Below are 22,500 nucleotides of genomic sequence, written 5' to 3' on the forward strand. Positions count from 1 at the left end.
ACACACTTTCGTCCTGCACACACACTTTAGTCCTGCACGCACACTTTCGTCCTGCACATACACTTTAGTCCTGCACACACACTTTAGTCCTGCACATACACTTTAGTCCTGCACATACACTTAAGTCCTGCACATACACTTAAGTCCTGCACACACACTTTAGTCCTGCACATACACTTAAGTCCTGCACGCACACTTAAGTCCTGCACATACACTTTAGTCCTGCACATACACTTAAGTCCTGCACGCACACTTTAGTCCTGCACATACACTTTAGTCCTGCACATACACTTAAGTCCTGCACATACACTTTAGTCCTGCACATACACTTTAGTCCTGCACATACACTTAAGTCCTGCACATACACTTTAGTCCTGCACATACACTTAAGTCCTGCACATACACTTTAGTCCTGCACACACACTTTAGTCCTGCACACACACTTTCGTCCTGCACGCACACTTTAGTCCTGCACGCACACTTTCGTCCTGCACATACACTTTAGTCCTGCACACACACTTTAGTCCTGCACATACACTTAAGTCCTGCATATACACTTAAGTCCTGCACACACACTTTAGTCCTGCACATACACTTAAGTCCTGCACATACACTTAAGTCCTGCACGCACACTTTAGTCCTGCACATACACTTACGTCCTGCACGCACACTTTAGTCCTGCACGCACACTTTAGTCCTGCACGCACACTTTAGTCCTGCACATACACTTAAGTCCTGCACGCACACTTTAGTCCTGCACGCACACTTTAGTCCTGCACACACACTTTAGTCCTGCACATACACTTACGTCCTGCACATACACTTAAGTCCTGCACACACACTTTAGTCCTGCACATACACTTTAGTCCTGCACATTCACTTAAGTCCTGCACATACACTTTAGTCCTGCACATACACTTTAGTCCTGCACACACACTTTAGTCCTGCACATACACTTTAGTCCTGCACATTCACTTAAGTCCTGCACATACACTTTAGTCCTGCACATTCACTTAAGTCCTGCACATACACTTAAGTCCTGCACACACACTTTAGTCCTGCACATACACTTTAGTCCTGCACATACACTTTAGTCCTGCACATACACTTAAGTCCTGCACATACACTTAAGTCCTGCACACACACTTTAGTCCTGCACATACACTTAAGTCCTGTACATACACTTTAGTCCGGTACATACACTTTAGTCCTGCACACACACTTTAGTCCTGCACATACACTTTAGTCCTGCACATTCACTTAAGTCCTGCACATACACTTTAGTCCTGCACATACACTTAAGTCCTGTACATACACTTTAGTCCGGTACATACACTTTAGTCCTGCACACACACTTTAGTCCTGCACATACACTTTAGTCCTGCACATACACTTAAGTCCTGCACACACACTTTAGTCCTGCACATACACTTTAGTCCTGCACATACACTTTAGTCCTGCACATACACTTAAGTCCTGCACATACACTTTAGTCCTGCACATACACTTAAGTCCTGCACATACACTTAAGTCCTGCACATTCACTTTAGTCCACACACACTTTAGTCCTGCACACACACTTTAGTCCTGCACATACACTTTAGTCCACACACACTTTAGTCCTGCACACACACTTAAGTCCTGCACATTCACTTTAGTCCACACACACTTTAACACAACAGATCAGCACTGTCGGCTAAAAACCTGCTCCAAAATCTCCAAACCGCCTTGTTTTCAGCTTGACCAGCAGCACTTTCTGAGGTTTTAAAGGTTTCATCAGATGAAGGAGATTTTGAAAGGTGCTATTAAAAAATACATATTATATTTATATAAACCCCAAGAAGCAGGTGGGATCTGAACCTGAGTGCCTCGTCACATTCACAGTGTTTTCCTTTCTGCTGTTCTGAACACTGAGAGGAAGACATAAAGCTGCTCACCTTCACTCTCTGCAGCAGAACAGGAGAACGGTGAAAAAACGACAGACAGATCTGTTGTTGTCATGGGAACTGTCCAGGCTTTGATTTAAGCCGTTGTCTTAGGAGCGATTCCTCTCTCTCTCTCCTCCCCTCTTTTTATTCTCTTCCTCCTCCTTCCTTACTTTTCTGGATGATCTATTACTCCTTCTGAACTGACTTCCTTGTTGTTGTCTGTAACTGAATGTGCTGCTGCAGTCTCGCCCTCTTCCTGTTTTGTGCCGTAAAGCGATCCAGCAGATTTCCCTCCAAACTAGAGGCTGTTTACCGTAATTATACTAATGTCTCTAAATTAATATGGTAATGATTTATCGATGGTAAAATGATACACGTAGCACCTTTAACAAAGTTTCAAAGTGCTATAAAATAAAGAAGCCAGTTGGTTAGAGACGCCAGGTTCAAAAACCCCCCCTGCTGAAGTGTCTCTGAGCAAGACACTGAATCCCTACCAGCTCCAGACCCTGACCTCTGACCTCTGACTCTGAGAGAAAAGAAGATTTCCCTACAGGGATCATGAGAGGATCACATTATTATTCTTCTTCTTATTAAAAGACACGGTCAGCCTGTGGAAAGAGGATCAACAGTAATAGTTCACTCCGCTGCTGCTGACCTGCTTTGTGAAAGCAGGTCACAGCGCAGCCGGAGGCCCGCAACGTGCTGCTGGTGTTGTGGGTTTGAATCTGTACGTCTTTAACTCTCTCTCCTATCTTTCCTGTCTGACTCCACTGTGCAGTAAAGCAGAAATGACAGACGTGATGTCACAGTAAAGTAATGCTTTGTTCCTTTGTTTGTCTCTCAGGTTTGTTGCTGCTGTGATGTATGAAATACAGTATGTTGTATCTGTGAAGTCAATATAAAGGCAGGATGACTTTTTTCACCTAGTTCTCTCTAATTTTTTACCTACTCCAGTTTTCCTGATAGAAAACAAAAGAATCACAATCTGTTTCCCCTCTGTTTTCACCCCAAACACAACATATTTAGTCACTTTGCTCCAGAATAGACTCATGCCGGGTTCAGGTTAGTGATGAAGAAGAAGAAGAAGAGCACCTGATGAGCAGGTTGTTTACATGACATGGATTTCACACTGCACTGCTCCACACACCGCTCTGTCTGCTGTCCGTCTCATCCTCCGCTGCTCGCCCATTCTAACGTTTGGTCTAAACCACTAAACCACTTCACCGTGTCCGCATGCTGTACTGAGTTGCTGCCACATGATTCGCTGTTTGGAGGAACGGGCTGTTTGCATTAAGGAGATACTGGAGCTACTGGACCTGATACTGGAGCTGCTGGACCGATACTGGAGCTACTGGACCGATACTGGAGGTGCTGGACCGATACTGGAGCTACTGGACCTGATACTGGAGGTGCTGGACCTATACTGGAGCTACTGGACCTGATACTGGAGCCACTGAACCTGATACTGGAGCTACTGGACCGATACTGGAGCTACTGGACCGATACTGGAGCTACTGGACCTGATACTGGAGGTGCTGGACCTATACTGGAGCTACTGGACCTGATACTGGAGCTACTGGACCTTATACTGGAGCTACTGGACCGATACTGGAGCTACTGGACCTGATACTGGAGCTACTGGACCTTATACTGGAGCTACTGGACCGATACTGGAGCTACTGGACCTGATACTGGAGCTACTGGACCTTATACTGGAGCTACTGGACCTTATACTGGAGCTACTGGACCAACACTGGAGCTACTGGACCTGATACTGGAGCTACTGGACCAACACTGGAGCTACTGGACCCGATACTGAAGCCACTGAACCTGATACTGGAGCTACTGGACCAACACTGGAGCTACTGGACCCGATACTGGAGCTACTGGACCAACACTGGAGCTACTGGACCAACACTGGAGCTACTGGACCCGATACTGAAGCCACTGAACCTGATACTGGAGCTACTGGACCAACACTGGAGCTACTGGACCCGATACTGGAGCTACTGGACCTTATACTGGAGCTACTGGACCAACACTGGAGCTACTGAACCCGATACTGGAGCCACTGAACCCGATACTGGAGCCACTGAACCCGATACTGGAGCTACTGGATCGATACTGGAGCTACTGGACCTTATACTGGAGCTACTGGACCGATACTGGAGCTACTGGACCTGATACTGGAGCTACTGGACCGATACTGGAGCTACTGAACCCGATACTGGAGCTACTGGACCGATACTGGAGCTACTGGACCCGATACTGGAGCCACTGAACCCGATACTGGAGCTACTGGACCCGATACTGGAGCCACTGAACCCGATACTGGAGCCACTGAACCCGATACTGGAGCTACTGGACCCGATACTGGAGCCACTGGACCAATACTGGAGCTACTGGACCCGATACTGGAGCTACTGGACCAATACTGGAGCTACTGGACCCGATACTGGAGCTACTGGACCAATACTGGAGCTACTGGACCCGATACTGGAGCTACTGGACCAATACTGGAGCTACTGGACCTGATACTGGAACTACTGGACCAATACTGGAGCTACTGCTGGTGCTGGGAATTTATCGGCCACGCCAACATCAGTCAATGACAATCTGAACTCTAATTAGTGAGAGAGAGAGAGAGAGAGAGAGAGAAATAGAGAAACAATAGCCTGTGGCCAGCCAAGCCCTGTCCTGGTTTTCTAGTAGATTTCCAGCCAATTAGTGTGTGTGTGTGTGTGTGTGTGGCCTTGAGCAATATCATTCTATCAAGCCAAATAGTCTCTCTCTCTCTCTCTCTCTCTCTCTCGGCTTACCACATGCCAAGCTAGCACGTGTCTGCTACTGTACCCAAACACACACACACACACACACACACACAGCTTCCACTCATGTGCCCACTGGATTAGCTGTGGTTAATTAGAATTCAGAGTAACTTTGTTTATAGTTCTGTCTTTTTAAAATCATTTTGGATCTCTGTTTGAAGCTGTGATGTCTGTTCTGGCACCGGTGTGGTGATGAACGCTGACCTCTGACCTCTGACCTCTGACCTCACAGGAAACACACACTCCTCCATGCTGAGCTCAGAATAGCTGCCTCGCTCTGAATCAGCGGCATTGTGTGTAAATGGAGCAGTTGGGTGTGTGACGCCCATAGAGAAACAATGGAAACCTACTGATCCAGACAACAGTCACCGAGAGTGGAGCCTCTCTCTGAAGATGAAAGCTTTGAGTTCTGTCCGTCTGATGCTGAGAGTTTCGCTGCTCTGGGTCATGCGGCTGTTTGGAGTCCCATTTTCTCTTTATCTTGCAATACCGTAATTCCTCTAATATTGGCCCGGGCCTTTATTTACCTCAACTGCAGAGGGTACCAGGCCTTTATTGGAAGCAGGCTTATATTAGAGACAGGCCTTTATTTCTAATTCCCTCTGTTTGATAAGTATATTTGCTCCTATTTTAGTACAAAGCCTCCTTGTTTTCTGATCTGCTTCTGTTACGGTACGTTAGGTAGACGTTTTTTTGTTACTGCAATGCATTACGATAATTACGGTAATCGACGACGGCACGCTCCAGAGACTTCCGCCGGCCGAGCCGTCTTGTGGCACTTGTACGTTACTACAAACTACAGTTACAAACTACAGTTACAAACTACAGTTACAAACTACAGTTACAAACAGGCACCAGGAGTTTACCGGTATCCACCGTTGTTTGCATGTAAGCTGAAGCTAACTGAAGCTAACTGAAGCTAACTGAACCTGGGCGCCGATGTGTTCCCGGTGATCCGGCCGACCAGGAGCGCGGTGGAGAGGACAGCGGTGGAGAGAGGAGACGGACACGGTGCAGCCTTATACTGGTTTTGACCTAGTCTTGTTTCCTTTGTTTTTCCCCCGGCCTGTATTTGAGGCCGGCCTTTATTTGTTCGTGTCGACGACGGCCCCGGCCATTATCGGAGACCCGGCTTTTAATTGACTACAGGCCACTATTAGAGGATTTACGGTAGTTTTTAACTCCAGTTTTGGAAACTCCTTATTTTCCTTTGACTTTCACCTTCCTTATGCAAGTGTGTTGTGTTCTATCTAATCTCATCAGAATATCGCCTTTAGCCATTTTAGCTGCACATGAGGCAGACGTGTGAAGGCAGCGGAGGTGTTTGGGTCGTTGGTGTGAGTGTTGTGTTGCTTCTGACGTGTCGTGTGCCCGGACAGGTCAGACACACCGGGAACAACTTCTGTTGGTTTGAAGATCGGAAGGATGGAAGAGTTAAAGGGGCAGTAAAGAGTGGACAAATTAAAAACTGATAGATTTTATATTATACTTAGTGTCGGAGGCTTTTGTGTAATTTTCTGTTAAAAATGTTTCCTGCGTTATTGTTTGACACCAAAAAATAAACAATCTATGCCGAATGGCTGATTGACTGGAAATTAAATAAACGAAAGGGTCTCTGACTTTTGCACAGTACTGTAGTTCCTGCTGACTGACACCAAAATGTCTCCAGGCTCAGCGGACTAACAGTGAAAACAATAGCAGAGGAGGGGACTCGAGTCACATGACTTGGACTCGAGTCACATGACTTGGACTCGAGTCCCAATTGTAATTGCTTGAGACTTGACTTGATGCATGAAGAGAAGACTTGAGACTTGACTTGACTTGGGTTCTGGTGACTTGGGACTTGACTCTGACTTGTACTTTGATGACTTGAAAAGGTTTCTAAAGTCTTGACTTGAGATCTTGTGTTTGTGTAAATGACTTAGATTGAAAGTGATGAGATTTGTTCCAGCGGACGACTGAATTTAAATTCTGTTTTCTGAATTTGTATGGAATGATTGAATTTATTGAAGTTGAAACTGATTATAGAAATCAAACTCATGATGCTCTTACCAAGTTTTTATCCTATTAAAACCATATGGCATTGAAAAGTCCTAGATATTTAGTTTTCTTTAAGATATTAAATTGATACTGGAATCTTGATTTGTTCTGACTTGACTTGCTGTTCTACATTTAGACTTGAGACTTGACATTAATGACTTGGACTTGACTGTGACTTGATTTGGTAATTTACATTAAGACTTGGGACTTGACCTGAGACTTGTGCCTCAAGACTTGAGACTGACTTGGGACTCGAGTAAAGCTGACTCGGTCACACCTCTGTGCAACAGTCTCTAACATGACACACGATGAGTCACTCAGCCATGCCGACTAAAGGTAAAGAAACAATGGCGTCGAGCGCTGCGGTTCCTCCCAGCAGCTGATCTGAGCGCTGCTTCGTCAGGATGAGACAGACGGTCGGACTTCCTGTTCAGAGTTAAACGCGGCGGCGAGGGAAACGCCCGGGGAGGAACGGGCCGCTGGTAGTGAGGCAGGCGGCTAAAAATACAGAAACATTAACTGGATACGGAGAGGGTTCCCAGCATGAGGGGCGGGGGCACCCAGGGGCCCTTAAAGTGATGTTGAACTTCGGTCAGTGCCTTGGTGTGATGCGTGCCGACGCTGCTGGCTGCTGAACTCACCACAGTTATGATATGATTGGACAGTCAATCCAGATATTCAGTTTGGGCGAAGTGAAATTTTGCATAGGGCCTTTAAAAAGGTAGAAACGGCGCTGATAGAAGCGAACTGGATGCTCAGTGCAGCTGTTTGGAAAATTGTATGTGAATAAAATAATAATAATACCTTAATTATCCATATTTCTGAATGAGCTTTGTGCCATGGAGCTGCACACTAAACTGAACTGTTTGAGTAATTGAATGTGAACAATTGTAATTATTGTGTTTTGTATTCATACATTGATTGATTGATGAAGTGAATGTGAATAAGTGCAAACTGTTCTATAGTCTCATATTTACACACTATACACAATAATCTGTAGTTACATTTCATACCTGAAAACCCATGTTTGAAGCCAAGGCGTTATCTGTAGTATTATCCTAATAATCTGTAGTATGTTGTAGTATTACAGGGTGTTGAAAAGAGCATGTGCCACACACACACACACACACACACACACACACACACACACACACTACTCACTTCCTCACTTCACATTGTATTCAGAGGGACAAAAATACCTGCTGCCCTCTCCCTTCCTGCTCCACCCTCTGCTCCCTCACCTGTCAATCAACGCTGCATCCACAGATCTTTCTAGATGTGTGTGTGTGTGTGTGTGTGTGTGTGTGTGTGTGTGTGTGTTTGTTTATATAAATGATAGCAGTTGAAAGAAAGAGAGGAAGTACAAATTGTGCAGGTGAGACAAAGGAGCACCAACGTGCTTCTAAGAAAGACTCTGAAGCTGCATTAGACCACAGGACACTAAAACTCTCCACTGAAACCCAGAATAATTAAATTCCCAGAAACAGCATTTAGACTACAGGGACACTAAAACTCTCCACTGAAACCCAGAATAATTAAATTCCCAGAAACAGCATTTAGACTACAGGGACACTAAAACGCCCCATTGAAACCAATACTAATGCAGTTCCCTTGAAACAGAATCTAGGCCATGGGACACTAATTCTCTCAATTGAAACCAATAGTAGTGAAATAGGCAGCATTTGCACCACAGGACACTAAAACTCTCCACTCAAACCAGCACTAATGATGTTCTCTGAAGCAGAGCAGACAGACAGGCTAATACACAGTAATGTAATGTAAATATACAGCTTAGCAGCTAGCTAGATGTTTAGAATAGAATCAGACTCTAATGACGGTTAGTTACCTGGAGAGTAGAATAACCTATCAGACATTTTCTGTAGTTTACCAACTAACCCTTACAAGAAAGTCTCATGTGAAAACCCACATGTGAATTCAAAGCACATGTGCTTTTTGGACACGTTTTCATATAAGAACCAATTTTTTTCACGTTGTATTCTGACATCACATGTGACAGTTTTTACTTCAGACGGGAAAATATAAATTCATATATGTGAAAAGTGTATTTTTTTTCCCCTGCCGGTACATGTGACTATATTTGGTTTATATGTGAAAACTGAATTTCACCTGCAATTCACCGGTGAAAATGTAACGTTCACATGGGAAAAGACAGATTTCACGTCACCAACATGAAAACCAACACGTGTCCAAAAAGCAGACGAGCTTTGACGAGCTTTACTGATTTCTTTTTGTTGTGCTGTGTCAGTCCTGTGTGAACAATCCTTTGTCCTGAAAACTAACAGCCTGAACAGGACTTTACTTTCCCCTCCAGGTAGAAACCGTCAGAGTCCTGTTCTGCTGTGGGACAGAGAGGCAGCAGAGTCAGTTTAGAGGAGCTGAACTTACACTGATGTCCAGACTGCAGAGGCTGAGGGAGTCTGCATCTCGACTGGCCTGCTTCCTCTTCTTCTGCAACACACACACACACACACACACACACACACGTTAGATGGAGAGTTGGGTGTGCAGATGTGAATTAAAGCTGACGGATGGAAACACTCTGACTCTTTAAACACCAAGTCAGTGTAAACTTCCATTACTGATATTCAACACTAAATAAATTACCTGCTGACAAACTAACATTCGAAAAAAAATTTTGTTGACTACTACTATACTACTAAAATTACTATAATCATAATAATAAAAATCTTTATTTGTATAACGCTTTTTTAAATAATTACAAAACGCTTTACAAAGGAGTAAATGAAAACCAGAAAGGTAAGTGAGAAAAATATATCACAAAATATCAGAGAGAGAGAGAGAGAGAGAGAGTGAGAGAGACAGAGAGGGAGAGGGAGAGAGAGAGAGAGAGACAGAGAGAGAGAGAGAGAGAGAGACAGAGAGGGAGAGAGAGAGAGAGAGACAGAGAGAGAGACAGAGAGAGAGAGTGAGAGAGAGAGTGAGAGAGAGAGTGAGAGAGAGACAGAGAGGGAGAGACAGAGAGACAGAGAGAGAGAGACAGAGAGAGCGAGAGTGAGAGACAGAGAGAGAGAGTGAGAGAGAGAGAGTGAGAGAGACAGAGAGAGAGAGTGAGAGAGAGAGTGAGAGAGAGAGAGAGAGAGAGAGACAGAGAGGGAGAGGGAGAGAGTGAGAGAGAGAGAGAGAGACAGAGAGAGAGAGAGAGAGAGATAGACAGAGAGAGAGAGACAGAGAGAGAGAGAGAGAGAGAGACAGAGAGAGAGAGAGAGAGAGATAGACAGAGAGAGAGAGAGAGAGAGAGACAGAGAGAAAGAGACAGATAGACAGAGAGAGAGACAGATAGAGAGAGAGAGAGACAGATAGAGACAGAGAGAGAGAGAGAGAGAGAGAGAGAGACAGAGAGAGAGAGAGTGAGAGAGAGACAGAGAGGGAGAGGGAGAGAGAGAGAGAGAGAGGTAGAGAGAGTGGACTCTGGTGGTACTAATATGGTACAAAGAGGAGTATAAAAATATAACAAAAGCAGTAAAAAGAGGAAACTCATCTATCTGGCTTGAGATCAAATGTATTTTTCAGTCTTCACCCCTAAACCTTTGTGTTGTTTACATGCCACCATGTGACTCCTGTTTCCAAGAGGAATGTTCCTCCACTTTACAGACTGAGGTCTCATATTTTCAGACTGAAGGGAATGTCTTATGTCTTATGACCTGAATAACAGAACCGGAAGAGAAACTGATTTTATCGATAGAAGATGGGGGAACTTAACCTGTGAAGACACACAGGCACAACTATCACCGACTATTACTCAGAGAAACAGCTATGATAACATAGTTAACAAAAATGGTAAACAGACGTTACATATTCGTAAAGGCTTGGGACTCTACATCGTTAACGTCCGGACCAGGGGAGACTCTCCGGGACGATTTACTTATTATTCCAAACCAGGATGCAGTGTGGTGGACTACAGTATAACAGACTGATCCAAACTGCATCAGTGTGTTTACAGTCAGACCACAGCTCCCTCTGTCTGACCACTGTCAGACAGAGCTATATTTCAAACAAATAGAAAAGATGGAAAGCTCTGTAACACTAGAAAAATGATACCCTTTAAAACCTAAATTCAAATGGAACGATTCAAATACTGAGAAATGTAAAAGTAGCATGAACAACTCTAGAATAACACAGTTACTCAGAGGCTCTGCAGGCAGCGTCTCTGAACCTCATTGAAGATGAAACTCATTTTTTAATTCGTCGCCCAAAATATGAAACCATAAGAAAAATATTCTTTACAAAATGTGAAACCATAAAGAAGGTTTTTCTTTACTGTCTGATTCTCATAAACAGTCTGTGATCCTCTGAGAGGAAGAAGACTCCATGTTTACAGCTGGAAAATGTTTCAGTTTTACGTAGAGCTAATGACTGTAAATATGTATGACTCTGTAAATGACATATGATATAGATCACCATTTTGTTATTCTTATTATTATTAAAAAATATATATATTATTTCATATACATATATATATATCATTTTATTTTATTTTTTTAACCATTTTGTTACTATGACTTGCTATTTTATTAATCTATAATATTGCATCTTAAATTTCCTTTTCTATGTTTCTGTAATGTATAACATGACACACTGTGTGACTCTATAGAGTCCAGACTGCTTTGGCAACACTGTATCCTAACAGAGAGAGAGAGAGAGAGAGAGGGAGAGAGAGAAAGAGAGAGAGAGAGAGACAGAGAGAGAGAGAGAGAAAGAGAGAGAGAGAGAGAGAGAGAGAGAGAGAGAGAGAGACAGAGAGAGAGAGAGAGAGAGAGAGATTAAAGCAGGAGAATACAGAAAACTGGGAGGTGTGTTTGATTTTCATCTCTGGAAAGCCTTTGTTGTTTCAATCAGACCTAACCTCCAACACACAGCTCAGTACACACACACACACACACACACACACACACCGAGACACTTTCTGTTCACATGTATGGACCTGTACACATGACAATATGAAAATCGGCACATTTTTGCACATCCTGTATATATGCTGTAATTATTTTACATATGATATACATATGAATTGATATGATTTTATGATTGTTTTGTGTGTCAGGGTTAGGTTAAGTTCTGCTGCTGTTTTTCATCCTGTTATTACTGGAATTCAGACGTTTTACATATTTTAATTAATAGATTCTACTTAATACGTCTGAGTGTTGGTATTGATGGTTGTGTATGTTCATATATCCCCAATTTACTGGATTCTTATTTATATTGTGACCCAGTTTCCTCACTGGGAAATCAAGTTTCATCTAATATAATATAATATAATATAATATTGTATAATATAATATAATATAATGTAATATAGTTCTAATCTAAAAAATGAATTCAAATTTGATCTCATCTCCCTGCAAAAATACTGTTGGTACTGCACTTGATTGTCAAATTATCAAAAACTAATGGAGCTACAGTGAAATTATTTCACATATTTTTTCCTATTCTCTCATTTGATATATGTTGCACAGATCTGTATGTTTCATTTATTCAGATTTTCCTTTCATGTTCATCGTCTCAGCATGTTCTGCCTTTTGCACATATGCAGTAAAATCAGAAATGTTTCAATTTTTTTCATTCGCATATTTTTATGACACAATCTCCCCACAGGGATCAATAAAGTTCCATCTAGTCTATTCTAGTCTAGTCTAATCTAATCTAGTCTATTTTGTCTAGTCTAGTCTAGTCTAATCTAGTCTATTCTTGTCTAGTCTAGTCTAGTCTAATCTAATCTAGTCTATTTTGTCTAGTCTAGTCTAATCTAGTCTATTCTTGTCTATTCTAGTCTAATCTAATCTAGTCTATTTTGTCTAGTCTAGTCTAGTCTAATCTAGTCTATTCTTGTCTATTCTAGTCTAGTCTAATCTAATCTAGTCTATTTTGTCTAGTCTAGTCTAGTCTAATCTAGTCTATTCTTGTCTAGTCTAGTCTAATCTAATCTAGTCTATTTTGTCTAGTCTAGTCTAGTCTAATCTAGTCTATTCTTGTCTAGTCTAGTCTAATCTAATCTAGTCTATTTTGTCTAGTCTAGTCTAGTCTAATCTAGTCTATTCTTGTCTAGTCTAGTCTAGTCTAGTCTAGTCTAATCTAATCTATCCATCTTTCCATCATGGGTTTTGTAATAAACTCATCAGTCAGTTTGTTTAGCAGTTTTCCAGACTCAACATTTTAGAACCAGCATGAAACAGATAAACACACAACGCTCCCACTGCATAAGAAATTACATCATAAAGAAACAGAAAAACTGTTTTTTAGTCATTTCTTAATTAATTTGTTTCTGTATGTTGAATCCAGAGAAGTTGTTTCTGTGTTTTATTTTCTCAGTAGAAACGCAGGAACCTTCCCTCTGCCCGGCAACAGAGGGTCAGCCAGTTCACGCCTCGGGGCAGCTCGGCCAATAGGGCCACAGAAACGCTAATCGCCACGGTCACCATAGAAACCTACTTAGCCATTGGCCCAAGGTAATTTAACAAGGAAGAAGCTATTGTTGAGGTTGTTATTCAGCTTCCCACAATTCTTTGCATGTTTTCTGTGTGATCCAGGTGGTTTAGGTGATGAGACGCTAACAGGAGAGTAGAGCAAAGGTTGGGGTTCAATAGAGGCTTCCAGGTGGTGTCACCCCCCTCTGGCGGCCATATTGGAGGTCCTCAGCTCTGTGAACAGCTGACTGTGTTTCTGTCTCAACAGAATTGAACAGACGGTTAATTTCTGTCTGTTTCTGACTGAACTGATCATTTCATCACTGATCCATCTGATTGATTTAGTTTAGATAATGTCAGCTTGTTAGCTAGCTAACCATAGCATCTGGTCAGCTAACATCACTGTCTTGTTGTTAACACATCTGATTAGCACACTAGCTAACGTATCTAGCAGCGGCTAGCGTTAGCGTGTTCACATTAACATCAGTGTGTTTGCCGGCTAGTTAGCTAGCTAACAGTTTGTTCAGGTTAACTGAGCTGACTCTTCTCAAGCTACAACTCAGAGTGTTTTGGAGTAGAGACTAGGGCTAAAGACAAGACAGTTTACTGTGTCACAGTAACCAAATCCACCTTATCACACTATTCACTTTTACTGAGAACGTTACTGAATGGATCTACAGCCACACCACAACAAGCTGACTCAGCTAGCTCAGTTTCAATTCAATTCAAACTTTATTGTCCCACTAAGGGAAATTCTTCTTCAATCTGTTTCTAACAGTTCTCCAGCAGGCAGCAGGTTGCAGCAACACTGTCAGGGTTGACGGTTCTAATCCCACGCAGCTCCACAGATACACTGAGGCTCTGGACTTGAGGCAGGGTTACCATGGAAACACCACACCTCAGAGGGCAGCAGAGCCAATAGGAAGGCAGCGCAGCGCGGGGCTGGGTAACCTCTGCCGTAACAACGGCAACCACCTTTATTCTGGTGGGAGGCTCCACAGGTGCAGCCGCCGAGGAGGAACAAACACTTCCTGTGTGCTGCCATGACAACAAAAACAGGAAGTAATTACACACACACACACACACACACACACACCTGATCTACCAGGTCACTGAGTGCATGAGTGTGAGAGAAAGAGAGAGAGAGTGTGAGAGGAGAGGAGGAGGAGAAGAGAGGAGAGGAAGAGGAGGGGAGAGGAGGGGAGAGGAGGGGAGAGGAGAGAGAGGATGCAAGAGGAGGAGAGAGGAGAGGAGGAGAGAAGAGATGAGGAGAGAGAGGAGAGGAGAGGTGGAGAGAGGAGGAGAGAGAGGAGGAGAGAGAGGAGAGGAGAAGAGGAGAGAGAGGAGGAGAGGAGGAGAGAGAGGAGAGGTGGAGAGAGAGGAGGAGAGGAGGAGGGGAGGAGAAGAGGGGAGGAGAGGAGAGAGAGGAGAGGAGAGGAGGAGAGAGAGGAGGAGAGAGAGGAGAGAGAGGAGGAGAGAGAGGAGAGGAGAGGAGGAGAGAGAGGAGGAGAGAGAGGAGAGGAGGAGAGAGAGGAGAGAGAGGAGGAGAAGAGAGAGAGGAGGAGAGAGGAGGAGAGAGAGAAGGAGAAGAGAGAGGAGGAGAGAGGAGAAGAGAGAGAAGGAGAAGAGAGAGAGGAGGAGAGAGAGGAGAGAGAGGAGGAGAGAGAGGAGGAGAGAGGAGAGAGAGGAGGAGAGAGAGAGGAGGAGAGAGAGGAGAGAGGAGGAGAGAGGAGAGAGAGGCGGAGAGAGGAGAGAGAGGAGGAGAGAGGAGAGAGAGGAGGAGAGAGAGAGGAGGAGAGAGAGGAGAGAGAGGAGGAGAGAGAGAGGAGAGAGGAGAGGAGGAGAGAGGAGAGAGAGGAGGAGAGAGGAGAGGAGGAGAGAGAGGAGAGAGAGGCGGAGAGAGGAGAGAGAGGAGGAGAGAGAGAGGAGGAGAGAGAGGAGAGAGAGGAGGAGAGAGAGGAGAGAGGAGAGAGAGGCGGAGAGAGGAGGAGAGAGAGGAGGAGAGAGAGGAGGAGAGGAGGAGAGGAGGATGCAGGGATCAGGCTCTCAGTGCAACAATAGCAGGATGTGTGGTGTGTTTGTTCAGTTTGTTGTGAGCAGGATGTTGTGTAACCTGCCGGCTCTCTGGCTCTACAGCTCTGTACTAACTCTGGCTAGCAGCTAAGTGGCTAACGTGATTTTCCATCGACCTTCAAAGTCTTCTGTCTTCTGCAACTAAACAAAGAATTGTTGAGTTGAGCTTCGACTCTCGTGAGCTTTTAGAGTTGCACGTTTCTGTTATTTTAGGTGTAGAAACTTCCAGAAAAGACTTTCCCTGCATTCAAGTGACGTCGGGTCGGACGTTTCTCCGAGTCGGGAATACGCCACAACTCGGCCATCCGTGCTTTACGGTCGGAAAATTGGAGAATGTTTCCTTAACTGTTTACGCACACTGCCAGCCTTATAGGCTAACATTAGCGATCGAGCTAGCGATAGCCTAGCTAGCAAGCGATCGAGCTAGCGATAGCCTAGCTAGCAAGCGATCTTCGGCTATTTCTGGGGATTACAAATGTAAACACCACAGGAAATTGAACGCTATAGTTATCAAGGAATATCCATGTCTTTAAATTTGTACTTGTGGTTCATTTTCAACTTTATTGTTCGAAATTTCTTGCGTTCACGTGCGACTCTGCGCTCTGTTCAGCAGTGTTGGGAAGAGCGATGACGTCACAACTCGACCAGTTCCTGCCGCAGCTACAATCCTGATTTCTCCGACATGATCATGTGACAGAAGCGGGTGTTCATGTGACACTTCCTGTTGGAAACTCCTTCAGACCGTATATCTGACACAGTAAGAAAGAGCAAATAATAAATCACGACGCCGATTGACACCTGTCAATCATAAATGCGTTGTTTGATCGTTATAACGATCGCGCACATAATGTCCAGTTTTACCAAGATGTAAATCCAGCAACCCTTTCTGCAGGAGATGGAACACACTGCAAAGTGACTTAGTCTATTATTGAGTCCTAAAATATTAATTTTCTTAATAAGTGAAATAATCTGCCAATGGGATGAGATAATAACTTGTTTCCAATGCAAATCAATTTGTTTCAAGAGCTTAGTAGAATCAAGTGATAGTAGAGCAGGATCTGAAACAAGTGGAGTTATCTCTCCTCACTGCAGAATGTGTCTCTTGCTTTAAGAGAAATAAGATTTGAAGGTTGAACATGAGACTAACTGACTTGTTAAGATGGACGTTTTTTGCAGTGTCCAGCTGGCTAAAAGCCTGCTGGGTAATGTAGTTCGGTAAGTAATTTTGTCATTTGTGTAAATAATACTGAAAAGATTTTTGTGAAATTAAGCCAAACGAGATGTGTTGATGTTTACCTCAACATATTTCAAAATCAAAGCCGTATGATTTTTAGATTGCTGACATGACGTCACCTCCCACACTGGCAGAGGGGAAGGGGACAGAAATGATGTCGACTTCTGCTCCCAGACGCTCTTTAAAGGGACGAGGAGGAAGACGGAGGCTGTAAGCAACGTCGTCATTTTGTATTAAGATTAACATCTCCGCCATTTGGTGTGCAGCCCAAAAATCCCAATGGAAAATATGAACGGGCTTTTCTAAAAATGCCAAAAATCGAGTCTTGTGTTGAACAGATATCCACGATTTATTTCTCCAGAGGCTAAAATCCATCCAGCAGCATCAGCTTTGTGGATTTTGATCTTTTAGTTATTTTTAATATCGATTTGTGCTAACGGACCGCTAACCATCGGGGGAAAGCGGACTACAGCAGCCTTTAAATTTACCTCTGCTCTACACTTCCTACTGCCAGAGCTCGATCTGCTGAGAAATCCACCGTAGAAGAAGAAGAAGAAGAAGAAGAAGAGAGACCAGTTCCTCCAGGAGCAGGAGAGAGACCAGAATGCAATGCAGCAGAGAGACGTAAGGGGAGAGACTGACTTTTTCTCAACTAGAAAAACGTTCTGCTATCGCTATTGCTACAAAAAAGTCACATGTGAAAACCCACATGTGACTTCAAAGCACATGTGCTTTTTGGAAACATGTTGGTTTTCATACATGAACATGTGAAATTTCCCATTGATATTTTCACCTGTGAATTTTCTCTTTGCATGTGAAACAAATATTGACAGATCTAATGGTGAGAAGGTGAAAATGTGAAGAAAAAGTCCACATGTGAAAAAAAAAAACACTTCTAGAAATTGGATTTTTTTTACATGTGAAGTAAAAACTGTCACGTGACGTCAGAATACAACATGAGAGAAATTGTTCACATGTGAAAACCAACATGTGTCCAGAAAGCACATGTGCTTTGAACACATGTTTTTGTTGGGGATTCTCTCCTCCTGCATGTAAAACCCACAGATATCAAGCAACAAGTTCAGGCTCCTTCTCTGGGAGGTGTTGAAAGGCATTCTGGGAAACGTAGTAAACCACTAACTGCAGTAGAAACAGACGAGGCAGACGGAGGGAAAGTGGGTTCACCAAAATAATAATAATAATCACAGACTGATGAGATCTGACAGAGGAAGAGGATCAGAGGGGGGGTTCTCCTTTAACACACACACACACACACACACACACACACACACACACACACACACACACACACACACACTACTCACCCGGTAGTAAACAAACAGACAGCAGCCCATCATCAGGATCAGGAGGATTCAGATCTCCTTTCTCCTCCTCAGACACACTTCAAATGTCGAATCCTTCCTCCTCTTTTCTGACTCACATCCACTCCTCCTCCTCCTCCTCTTCCTCCTTCTCCTCCTCCTCCTCCTCTCTTTTCTCCTCCTCAGTCACAGTCCAAAATGTCTGATCGCTTCTCCTCTTTTCTCCTCTGTCCTCCTCGACAGTCACATCAGCTCTCTGCTCCTTTTCTTTCCTCCTCTCTCGTCTCTTCTCCTCCTCTCTCGTCTCTTCTCCTCTTCTTCTCCTCCTGTTTGTCAGAAGTCCCACCAACTCTCTCCAGGTGTCACTTCTCCTCTCTTTTCTCCCCCTCTCTCCTCTGCAAACACAGTCCAAGGCTCTGAAACTTCTCCTTCTCCTCTTTCCTGACTCCTCTTCTCCTCCTGTTTTCTGTCTTCTTCTTCTTCTCCTCCTCTGATATCTTCCTTTTTTTTGTCCTCCACTCTGGTTTCTGTTGTCCAAAGTTGAATAAAGTGTCACTTCTCCTTCTCTTTTCTCCTCCTCTCGTTCTCTCCTGTTTCTCCTCTTTCCAGACTCTTCTTCTTCTCTTCTTCTACCTACGACTCAGTCAGCTTTACCACATGAAACTCTCTCTCTCTCTCTCTCTCTCACTCCTTCCCTCCCAGTTCAGACAGAGTGGACCCTCAGGAACAGGATCCCACCACAGTGTGTGTGTGTGTGTGTGTGTGTGTGTGTGTGTGTGTGTGTGTGTGTCCAGTCGGCTCCCGCTGGGCAAACAGGAAGTGACGGTTGTCGCGGGAAACAAGCCGTCGCTATAATTAGGAGCTACAGGAGACACCAAGACACCAGTGAGAGAGAGACAGAGAGAGAGAGAGAGAGAGAAAGAGAGACAGAGAGAGAGAGAGAGAGAGAGAGAAAGAGAGAGAGAGAGGCTACTCTCAGAAATGTACATAAACTCTTAAGGCCCTGACACACCACACACACACACACTCACACACATAATTTATACAAATATTTTGTAAATCAGAAAAAAGGCAGATCTCTGTGTAAATGAGCAACTCTTTTGTTCATCAGTTTATCCGCTGAAGGTTTTTTAAAATAAAATATTAGCTAATTTAAATATTTTGATAACAAAATAAATAAAAGTTGTTGGTATTTGTGTCCATGTTCTGCAGTAATAAACAGTAAAGAATAAATCCACATGAATAATAATAAGAGTTTGTTTGTTTGTTGTTCTCACCGCTCTGAACATCCATCCATCAGCTGAGGAAGAGGAAGACTTCTTCTTCTGCTGCTTCCACCTGGAGGGAAAGAGAGAGGGAAGGGAGGGAAAAAGGAGAAGAAAGAGAAGGAAGGAAGGAGGGAAGGATAGAAGGAAGGAGTGAAGAGGAGAAGAGGGAAGTGGGGAAGGGAAGGAGGGAGGGAAGGAAAGAAGATTAATTCATCAGGCAGCGTTCAGCCTTTCCACTTCTCCTCCCACCTGACTGTCTCTCTCTCTCTCTCTCTCCCTCTCTCTCTCTCATCCCATAATAACCTCGTCACTAGTTTACCACTTAGATTGCGACATTTTTATCAAATTGCAGTTGTCAGATTGAGTTTTGGAACCAGAAGAAATAACAGAGCTTTTTGGACCAGCAGGCACCTGTAGCATGTTAGCATGTTAGCATGTTAGCATGTTGGTATTGTTGCTGTTTTGATTTTGGTTTTCTTTTGGCATCTTTACATCATTGTTTAGTTGCCAGTCATTCTTGGCTTTCTTTCATATCATTTTGGTTGGTGTTTGTGGATTTTTATTTTTTTAGAACTTTTTCTATAATAATATAATATAATATAATATAATATAATATAATATAATATAATATAATATAATATTCCTGTGTGACTACAATATAATAGTACAGCCCAGTGAGCATGTGGACACAGCTCCCCCTGCTGGCGGCTGCTGCTCACTACAGCTCAGCTCCTGTGAATGAACTGAGGAATCTTTCCTCATCTTATTTGTTTTACTTGGAGTTTATTTTCAGGTTTATTTCTTACTTTTATTGGAGAGCGTAAAGAGAGAGACAGGAAACACACTGACCCAAAGGAGGGGGGTGGGGGAGGGGGGTATGTGAGGTAAAGGTCAAAGGTCATGAGCCACATTCAATCTCACAACATCACACAAGTACATTACACACACCCTAGTCACGTGTGTGTGTGTGTTTGTATTTGCCTTTAAATTAAGTTTAAACCAAAACTAGAGGAAGAGAGAGGAAGACTGAGAAAGAGAGAGAGAGAGAGAGAGAGAGAGAAAGAGAAAGGGAATGGGAGATCGAGGGAGAAGTGAATGGATGATACAGAGTGAGAGAGGAGCAGTGTTCTGTTTCCTGTCTTCCATCACCTTACCTCCAGCAGGAAAGACACACACACACACACACACACACACACACACACACACAGTGACACATCCTCCTCATAGCTGCTTCCTTCCTTTGTGCTCAGTGACCTCACAGCCCCAACAACCATGGCAACACACACACACACACACACACACACACACACACACACACACATTGCCTGGCCTTTCTGTTGATATTCTACCAGCCGCTCTTCTCCCTACACCTCAGTATCAATCAATGTGTAGATATTGTAGGAATCAATAGGAATCAATGTGTGGTATAGTGAATCAACTGTCCCACGGCAAATTCAGGTCAGTCAGTCAGTCAGTCAGTCAGTCAGTCAGTCAGTCAGTCAGTCAGTCAGTCAGTCAGTCAGACAGTCAGACAGTCAGACAGTCAGTCAGTCAGACAGTCAGTCAGACAGTCAGGCAGTCAGTCAGACAGTCAGTCAGTCAGTCAGTCAGACAGTCAGTCAGTCAGTCAGTCAGTCAGACAGTCAGACAGTCAGGCAGTCAGTCAGTCAGTCAGTCAGTCAGTCAGTCAGTCAGACAGTCAGTCAGTCAGTCAGTCAGTCAGTCAGTCAGTCAGACAGTCAGACAGTCAGTCAGTCAGTCAGTCAGACAGTCAGTCAGTCAGTCAGACAGTCAGACAGACAGTCAGTCAGTCAGTCAGACAGTCAGACAGTCAGTCAGTCAGTCAGGTAACGCTTAGTGAGATGTCCTCTAGAGGGCACCGGGACGCCGTCCCGGGGGTGAATTTGACGACGTAACGCGCGTTCCGGTTCTAAGAAAATAAATACAGAGCAGTACAGGTGGTTGTACCTGTTTTAGGAGCTTAAACTACTGGCTCGGTTCACAGTGCTCGAAAACAGAAAACTCCACTCACCCGGGATGCCGGGCCACATTAAACAAACGCACCATCAAATGACAGACACAGACAGTTTAATCTGAGCCGGAGCTGACAGGTTGTGTTGTGAAAATGTCCAGAAAGAAGAAACTAGTAGTAGTTAGTTTTAGTTAGTTAGGGTTAGTTCAAGTGAATTTAACTTGCAGCTCTGTTATGAGAGAAGCTGTATTTCTGCCCCTCCACCATGTTGACGTTCATAAAACCCAACGGACAGAAATGTATCCGTCAATAATTCTGTCCGTTTCAGACGGATCAGTGTGGCCGCAGCCGGTGGAGCTCAACACACGCTGCGGGTCTGGACAGGATCTGGACTGGTTTATCATCAGAACAGGTTGGACTGTGACGATGAGATCAACGGTTTCTCAACCCATTCACTTGCACTAGCAATGCTAACAAATGCTAACAGGAGGGCGGGGCCCGTTCATCAGCATCGGCGTTCTGTCTCCACTGTGTTGCTTCTTTTCCGGTCCGCCATGCAGTTTACATTCAGTTTCAACGCCTTCTAAGCTCCTCCCTCTCCCAGTGCTGATTGGACGAAGCACAGATTTTGGAGATTTGGGAGATTTTGGAGATTTTGTCAGCAGCAAAACCTTCTGAAAGCTTGCTGAGCATCAGAATGAGGCTGGCTGCTCTTCTTCTTCTCTGGCTGCATTTCTGGCTATAAAAGGCCCTGCAGTCTGTTCTCCCTCTGTTTATGTGTTTTAATGTGTGTGTGTGTGTGTGTGTGTGTGTGTGTTTCCAGGGTGGGAGGTGTGTGTTGTTGGAAAAAGCTCTGCAACTCCCAGGAATGAATGAGTCACACACACACACACACACACACACACCCACACACACACACACACAGTTGTAATGCAGAACAGAGGTGTGTTTGGCTCCTGCTTCTCTCTCTCTTTCTCAATCTAGCTGTTTTCTCTCGCTCTACCTTTTAGTCTCTTTTCCTTCTATCTCCACTCCCCCCATCTCTTTTTAATGTCTTTCTCTTTCTCTCTCTCTCTCTCTCTCTCTCTCTCTCTCTCTCTGCAGAAACCTTCCTCACTTCCTCACATTTTAAAGAATGGATTTAAAGTTTTAATCCTCGAGATTGTCATGTTTTTGTTCTTCAGTCTCCATCTTTGTCCCTCAGCCTCACTGTGGTGTTTCTGCTCTGCTCCTCCCACAGATCACCTGTCAATCAAACAGTGTGGGCGGAGCTTGGATTCTCTGCAGTTTGAGTTTCTCTTCTCTCTGTCTGTTCAGTCATGGCGGCTATCGCTGCTCATGCTAACTACCCAGTTCTTCTTCTTCTGTTGATTCCAAACAAACAGGAAACGT

At 44.0% G+C, this 22,500-nt stretch overlaps 1 protein-coding gene across 1 annotated transcript in view; it reads right to left on the reverse strand.

The window, feature by feature from the left end:
* arhgef3 (Rho guanine nucleotide exchange factor (GEF) 3) overlaps positions 1-22,500 on the reverse strand; it is a 45,172-nt gene that overhangs the window by 18,725 nt on the left and 3,947 nt on the right. The window contains 2 exon segments of the mRNA XM_078283625.1: positions 9,203-9,265; positions 19,146-19,206. Of these exon segments, the coding sequence (XP_078139751.1) occupies positions 9,203-9,265; positions 19,146-19,206 (124 nt within the window).

This window comes from Centroberyx gerrardi, chromosome 5, assembly GCF_048128805.1.
Source record: "Centroberyx gerrardi isolate f3 chromosome 5, fCenGer3.hap1.cur.20231027, whole genome shotgun sequence".
Taxonomy (NCBI): Eukaryota; Metazoa; Chordata; class Actinopteri; order Beryciformes; family Berycidae; genus Centroberyx; species Centroberyx gerrardi.